This window comes from Caenorhabditis briggsae, assembly GCF_000004555.2.
Source record: "Caenorhabditis briggsae complete genome, chrII, whole genome shotgun sequence".
NCBI lineage: Eukaryota > Metazoa > Nematoda > Chromadorea > Rhabditida > Rhabditidae > Caenorhabditis > Caenorhabditis briggsae.
The window spans coordinates 571,195-579,265 of NC_013486.2; the positions used below are offsets into that span (position 1 = coordinate 571,195).

General features: G+C 36.5%; 2 protein-coding genes across 2 annotated transcripts; one reads left to right on the forward strand and one right to left on the reverse strand.

The window, feature by feature from the left end:
* Positions 1–3,062: 3,062 nt before the first annotated feature.
* Positions 3,063–5,994, forward strand: Cbr-rhy-1 (the record flags this gene model as incomplete). Its single annotated transcript, XM_002629665.2, has 4 exons — positions 3,063–3,248; positions 3,678–4,550; positions 5,056–5,261; positions 5,745–5,994. 4 exons carry the CDS (start codon positions 3,063–3,065, stop codon positions 5,992–5,994), a joined length of 1,515 nt encoding a protein of 504 aa, XP_002629711.2.
* A 288-nt stretch (positions 5,995–6,282) lies between these two features.
* CBG00937 lies at positions 6,283–7,664 on the reverse strand (the record flags this gene model as incomplete). The annotated part of the gene is made up of 2 exons (XM_045241678.1): positions 6,283–6,385; positions 7,462–7,664. The coding sequence occupies 2 exons, from the start codon at positions 7,662–7,664 to the stop codon at positions 6,283–6,285; spliced, it is 306 nt and encodes a 101-aa protein (XP_045091704.1).
* Between the last annotated feature and the right edge of the window lie 407 nt (positions 7,665–8,071).

Here is an 8,071-nt window from a genome sequence, read left to right on the forward strand (position 1 = left end):
TGATGATTTGTGATCTTTGTTTTAGTGATTTTTAAAAGGTCAGACAAGGGAAATTAGATTTTTAAAGGGTAGATCAAATTTTGGAAAAAAAATCTAAATTTTCAAAACATTTTCAAAAACCTGGAAACTGTTAAGAATAGACTCCAAAGACGCAGACAACGAGACACTCTAACTGTCTGCGTCTCTTCGAAATTTCAAATACACAAATTTCCCTTCAATTCTGTCCAAAAACCATCTTTCTAGCTGTTCTAGAACCCGAGATATAGTGATTTGAAGTTTTGAAGGCGAGAGACGCAGACAACAAGACACACTGCGTCTCTCGCAAGCGGCAAGAGAGACGCAGACAGCTAGAGCGACTAACTTGAGATGGCTATATCTCGAGTTTTAGAAGCGCTAGAAACTTGGTTTTTGGACAGAAGTGAAGGCCTGAATTTTGGCTACCAGCTGAGTGAGTTACAACCTACTGGCCAGGCGCTTAGGCAAGATACAGTCCTTTTACAAAATGAAAGGAGACGCAGAGAAGCTAGAGCCCTCTTGTTTCTCTGCGTCTCTCCAGACCAACTTTAAAGGCGCATAACTCGTTTCAACGGCAATCAAACTCCATGAAAATGATATAGTTTTGAAGGAAATTTTGAGGGCTTCTGAATGATGTAGCATTTAGTATAAAGGCTACAGTAACCAAAAAAGTTAAAAAAAAAGAAATTGTAGCGAATTCGTAAACTATTTTGGTTTATAAAAAATGCCATATTTCCTAAACAAAAGTCAGGTACATATTTCCCGAGAACCTGTCCAGAGATCATTGTACCCTTGCGTTCCTCTTCTTTCTAATTCTCCAATGATGACAAAAATTATCGTGTCGTCTCTTGTTCCTCTGCAAACCGTCATCAGTGTCACACCATCTGAATTGCTGATTATCACGTAGGCGCACTGTCGGGTCTACGTGACTTTTCATAAGAACTGTAGAGAAGGGGGCGGAGTCAGACGGGGGAGAAGAACACGGGAAGAAGAAGTGATAACTGTCTCGTAGTCTCTCTCATATATATAAATAATAATAGATTTTCAGAAGAAGAACATGTCACATCAGTTTTGATTCATTCCTTTGTAAATACATATTTAAAATAGCCTTACCGGAATTCCTATACTTTTTAGCTTCAATAAATGATCTATAGCTTGAGCTCAATTATCTCAGTTCCTGTCAAAGATATAAAAATGTGGTCAACTGATAAAATGTTTATCATATTATTACCAACATTTTATTAGTTTACATATCTTTGATATCTTTTATAGGAACCGAGATAATAGAGCTCAAAGTAAAATAGTATGTACCGTAGTTCACAATAGGTACCTCATTCAGAAAATTGTCTATATCTTCCTTCATTTTTGAGCTAGAATTTCGGTTTTAAAGCATTAGACTTAACATACAATTTCCTTCAAAATCCGATTTTCATAAGTTATTGTTCTTTTTCAAAAATTTCAAAAAAAAAACACAAAAATGGCTTTGATGAGTTGCATGTCATGCGCTTAGTCTGTGAGCTTAGTTATCTCAGTTCCTATAAAAGATATCAAAGACTTGTCAACTGATAAAATGTTTCTGATATTATGAGAAACATTTTATCAGTTGACAAAAATTTGATATCACGCACATAGAAGCTGAGATAATTGAGTGCTTACAGTAGTCTCTACTTCTATAGCTTGATCACTTTATGAACTTTGCCATTGTTCTCTCTCTCTCTCTCTCTCTCTCTCTCTCTCTCTCTCTCTCTCTCTCTCTCTCTCCCGACATTCAAAATATTGCTAACCGATCATCGCCATCATCGTTTCGCTGATTCATTATTCTTACAGTTTCTTTTGCAATAGTCACGTTCGCTTCTCTTTTTTGTCATCGTCCAATTTCCGTTTCCAATTGACACCTCCTCGTCCTACGTGACTTTAGTGCCAAAAATTGACTGTGTAGCTGGAAAGAATACCCCTAACTCTCCGTAAAATCATCCGAACGCTCTGGTTGGTTTTTGTACAGAATTGCTCAGAATTTCAGCGCTTTCTGATCGATCCGAAATTCTAATGTTGCCTTCTGAAGGATTAGGACGTGTACCCGGTATGCACTCACTTCTGATCTATGCTTAGAAAACCAAACATCGTGTTCTGATCATGAGAGAGAGAGAGAAGAAAAACGCGGCCTGATCTTTCCATCCCTATAATAGGGGGTCCAAGGTACATTTTAGATATAGTATGATACCAAAAAGTGCTAACTGGTCTAAATTTGGTAAGGTACAGTACCGATCAATACGATATGCAAAAATGTACTTCTCAGCGGTTTCTCGGCCATTTTCAAAAGTCTGGAGCCCTAATATCAGGGTTCCTATCACTTCGAAAATTTAGGAGAATGTAAAACAGAGTTTTCCAAAAATTCCTAGTTTATCAGCTATTTGCAGCTATCAAAAATTTATGTTGATTTTGAAAAAAGTTATGGTCAAGAATACAATACTAGTACAGAACAGACATATGGATTCAAAATTAGGCGCCAAGCTTTGCTGAAAATGTTTTTTTTTCTGAAAATACAAAATTTTCCCTATCATTCTGTCTAATTTTCATCGTTCTAGCTCATCTAGTTGCCGAGATATGATCATTTGAAGTATCGAGTGTCTGCGTCTCTTCAATAAGTTAGAGACGCAGCGTGTCTCGTTGTCTGCGTCTCTAGCCTTATGAAGGGGCGTATCTCAGCTCCTAGACCCGCTAGAAACTTGATTCTTTTTGCTTACTGATTAGCTAGTCGGAAACTCTCCGATCAAAAATTCCATCCAACCGGAACCAGAACCAGAGATCTCAAAAAATCACTTCTGGCGCCATTAGCATTAGTTTGTCATCCAAAGAACCTTGACCATCTTCCCTCTTCTCATTTTCCCACGCTCCCCCTAAACTTTCATTTCCTGCTAACCCCCTCTGTCTACCTGCAAAAAGGCACGCCGTCTCCACGTGATTTCCAGGCTCCGCCCTTTTTTTCCTTCTCTTATCCCTTCTTTCCTCAATGAATGGGTTTTGCAGGCGACAGCAATCGTACATATATGTCATCCTCTCCTCTTCTGCCACCAGAATCATCTCTTCTAATCATGGAACGACTCGGCGAAGTGCGTCTGTACCCCTCCACTTCGATTCTTGACACTAACATGACGGCGTGCCTTCTCACCAGCGCCTTTCTACCGGATACGGTACAAATGGCCGCGTGGCCACTGCTCGCATGGATTAGTTTGGTGAGTTTGGGGCTCTTTGGATTGAGGGGGGAATTGCTGATCAATATGAGCCAAATTTTATAAAAATTGAAAATTTTGGTATGAGAAAATTGGTCCAGACAGTCTTTAAATTGATTCCTTTGAACTGTAGAAAATACAAAAACGGAGAAAAACATCGTTTTTAAAAAAATCATGTACGTGCAAATTTTGAGATAAATTTGGTACTGACCATAACTCATCCAATTTCAGTCCAAATTTAATTACAACACATTTTTTGAGTTTGCCTTGACTTGAGCTTCAAAATGAGTATAAACATGACTAGGTTAAGCAGTTTTCGATTTTTCGAGGCTCCATGCGCCTTTAAACACAAAAATGAAGTTTGAGCAATTTTCTTGACTTTCTTGACTTTTGATTTCAATAAATTTTATCAAAATTTAAAAAATCTTCCAGGTCATCTTCGGCTCCATCTCGCAATACAGCATTTTCACCGGTCTCAGTCTATTCCGATCCGTCAAAGAACTCCGCTCGGAACGCTCCTCAAAACTCGACGTTCTCGACATTTTTCGATTCATCGCAATCCTATGGGTGATGCTGAATCATACCGGAAGCGAAGGACGTATCGATATTCTGGAACGACTTCCATCGGCCGACGCCTTCAAGAGTGCAATGCATGATCATCCGATTTTTGGAGCTCTGATGGGCAACTCCGCATTGGGCGTCGAGATTTTTCTAGTGCTTTCTGGACTTCTGGCAGCGAGGAGCTGGCTTAGGAACGCTGATCAACCATTTCTCAACCACTGGAGATCATTTATCACTCGACGACTTTTACGGTTAGCTCCTTCAATGTTCATTTTCGTTTATATTGCTGCTGGACCAATAATGGAAGCCCTCCTTCCAAGATATTCAAGCTCAATGGTATCCGCATGTGGATTCTGGGGAATTCTCTCCCACGTCACCTTCACATCTAACTGGCAGTCTACACCAACATGTATGGGATATCTTTGGTATTTGGGTCTTGACATGCAGCTGTATATGGTGGCCCCAATTTTTCTGAATTTGCTTCATAAATCCCCAAAACGTGGAATGATTCTGACAACTGTGACGATAATTGCATCCATGTTCATTCGTGCGGGTTACTGTACTGCTTATGGTACTTGCAACAAGTCTGATGTGGATATTCCATTCATTTCGTACCCGGGACAAGATGCCGAGACATTGAAATCAATCTACGCCGGGCTATGGGATATGTACTCGAGACCGTATACAAAGTGTGGACCGTTCTTGATTGGACTCTTGTTGGGATATGTTACGTTTTCGAGTCAGGTGAGTGTTTTCAAAATTGCTAGTTTTCAATTTTCACTATATTCCCAAGATTTTCAAATTGAAACAATGCAAATTTCATGAAAAATTCCGAATGCTGAAAATATTCCATAAATTCAATTTTTGAATTTTTGACTCTAATTTTCAAAAAATCATAACTCGAGCAATTTTAAAACGATTTTTATGGTTTTTGCAACCAAAAAATGCCATTTTTCTGAAATTTTTAAAAAATAATAATTCAAAAAAAAAATCAGATTTTCATCACAGCAAACATAAGCGGAAAATTAAAATTTTGAATCTTCGACTGAAATTTTTTTGAAAATGTCATAACTTGGTCAATTTTCAGGGGATTTTTATGATTTTTACACCAAAAAAAACGCCTTCTTTCTAAAATTTTAAAAAACATAACATACTGCAAGCGCTTCAAACTTTATCACAGCAAAATAAGCGAAATATTACGAACTTTGAATTTTCAACTGAAATTTTTTTGAAATTTCGAAATTTTCAGCACATCATGTCTGCCGCCACATCGAAGGCACTCCTCCGTGGATCATTATTTGTTGCGATTGTGACGATTTACGCGATTCTTCCCGAATATTGGAATCCAGACGCCGGAAATACCGTATACAACACCATCTACACGGCCGTCTTCCGATCCGTCTTCGCGTTGGCCATCGCTGGAATGATTGCCGCGTTGTATTTCAGACAAGAATAGTGAGTTTCAGTTGATTTTCAGAAATTGGAAAAATTGAAAAAAAAGGAACATTTTGATATGCGAATCGAGAAAATCGGTTGAAAATGAAGCGAGTTAGAGGGTTTAAAAGTTGGGAGGAAGATTTTGGAAATGTTGAATTTTTAAAGTTTTCCGAATAATCTGAAAACTGTGAATAACGAAAAAATATGGAAAATGAGGAACATTTTGGATCAAAATGAGCCATAACTTTCTTAGTTTTCATCCAATTTTTTGAATTTTTAGCTTAAAATAAAGCTAGAATCTTGAATTTTTAAAAAAAATACACATTTTTTAGGTTTTCCTTTGAAAATGAAACTAAAAACGTTTTCAATTTTTTTGGTTCTAAAAATTTTTTTTTAATTTTAAAACCCTCTAACTTTGTTAGTTTCCAACCGATTTTCACAAAATCTAGCTTAATATAAAAAGCAAAAATTCTGTTTTCAATAAACAATAAAAATTTTCAGCCGCCCGACCCATCCAATCTTTGCAATCCTGGCGAAACTCACCTACAACGCCTATCTCCTCCACATGCCAGTCGTCTACATTTTCAATTGGCTTCCATTCCTTCAAACCGCCACTTCACCCATCCATCTTTTGCTCGTTTTACCCTTCGTTGCTACTTTATCTTTCCTAGCTGCTCTTATTTTTTATCTTTTCGTTGAGGCCCCAATCGGTCATCTGACATCTCAATATGCCACTAGATTAGGCCTCTGAAAGTGGACCAAGAGTATTTCTTAATTTTTTTTGATCTACTTTTCCTGTACGCTTTAAGTCTGCTTTAGGATACTGTAATCTGTCATATATGTACATATTTCTGTCTATTTTTCTTTTTCTTGTCGTTCAAATTTTTGCAAAATTTTGCAAAGTTTTGAGCTTTCAAAATTATACAAAATCCTTGGTGCATTCTGTTTTCTTGTACAATAACGGGTTCCCTTTTATATAAAATGTATTAATTTTTATTGATTTTTTCCGAATCGATTCAAATGTCTCCAATATTCTAAACTATCCGAAGCAATTAGACGTTGACCGTGTCCAGAACGTTCCCGGGCGGCGAGAGCCATTGAGATTCGAGCCACTGCGGACATTGAGGAGAATGGATCCTCGCCTGAAATTTTGATTATCTTGAAATTCAAATTGTTCGGATTCTTTCGGTACTAAGATTGTGAAAAACTGAAGTCTGAAATTTTGCGAAAAAATTTTTTTTGGAATTTTTTTGATTTTATTCAACAAGTGGTTAGGAACTTTTTGAAATTGAAAAAAATCTTGATTTTGATACTAAACACTTGAAAAACAAACTATTTTAAAGAAAGTTGTGGAAGTTTAAAATTTTTGAATTTTTGAAAAAAATGGGACAATTTTTAAAATTCGAGTTTCTAAGAATACTGAGATTTTTCTTTGTAAAATGAACTCTCAATAGGACCCAGGACCCAGGACCCAAAAAAGTCTTACAATCACATTCAGCCACTATCAATCTGGGACAGGACGCCGACGCTTCCTCGAGTTCTCCACCTTGTTGTACGCCATCCAAAAAAATGTCGGCTTGTCTGAAAAATTGGAAAATCTGAAATTCATAATCTTCAAAAATTCAGAAATTCAGAAATTCAAAATCTTCAAAAATTCAGAATCTTCAAAAATTCAGAATCTTCAAAAATTCAGAAATTCGAAATTTCAGACAATCCAGAAATTCAGAAATTCAGAAATTCAGAAATTCAGAAATTCAGAAATTCAGGAATTCAGAAATTCAGAAATCCAGAAATTCAGAAATTCAGAACTTTTCAAATCCCATGAAATGTAAAAATTCTGAAAAACAGAGTTTTTTGAAAACCAGAATTGTCAAGAAATTCAATTTTTCGATAGATTTATGATGTTTTTGGAGCTTCAAGACATTGGAAAAATGCTAAAAATCCTAAAACCTATATAACATTTAAAAAACCGGTAATTTTTGAGCATTTTGAAGTTTAGTGTCCAGATGGCCTAGTGGATTTTTCCACCAATTTTTACCAATCTCGACACCTAGGTTCGATTCCCCCGGGTGTCCAAACTTTTTTTATTTTTGTATGGACCTCAAAAAACTACTTTTTCCCGGTTTGAAATTCAGAATTTCCAAAAAATGGGAATTTCGAATTTTCAGAAAAAATTTTTTCAAAAATTTGAATTTTCAGAAATTAAAAAAAAACCAACCGAATTCGTCTCGAAATCTCTCCAATATTCTCCAAACTCCATCGAAATTCCACCACATTTGCTCCATGATCCTTTAAAATCTGAGCAATCATTCCAATATTTTTTCGCCCATTTACAGCCAACACTTCCACTCCGTCCAAATAGTTTTCGCCCAATTGGGCTCGCTGTTTCACATTCGCTCCAATGTACACATTGCCCACCATCTGTAGGTTTGGCGGGAAATTCGAATTTTTTGAAAAAAAATTGAATTTTGAAACAAACGGTCATTTTGAAGTGGCTAAACGAGAGGCAGCGGCTAAGGAAATTAAGGTAATTTAGCGTGAAAATCATGAAAAATCGGCCTAAAATCATGAGAAGTGAGCCTAAAATCATGAAAAATTGATCAAAAAACCATGAAAAATCGGCCTAAAATCATGAGAAGTGAGCCTAAAATCATGAAAAATTGATCAAAAAACCATGAAAAATCGGCCTAAAGTCTTTAAAAATTGGCCTAAAATCATGAAAAATTGGCCTAAAATCATGAAAAATCCGCCTAAAATCATGAAAAATAGACCAAAAAACCATGAAAAATGGGCCTAAAATCATGGAAAATCGGCCTAAAATCATGGAA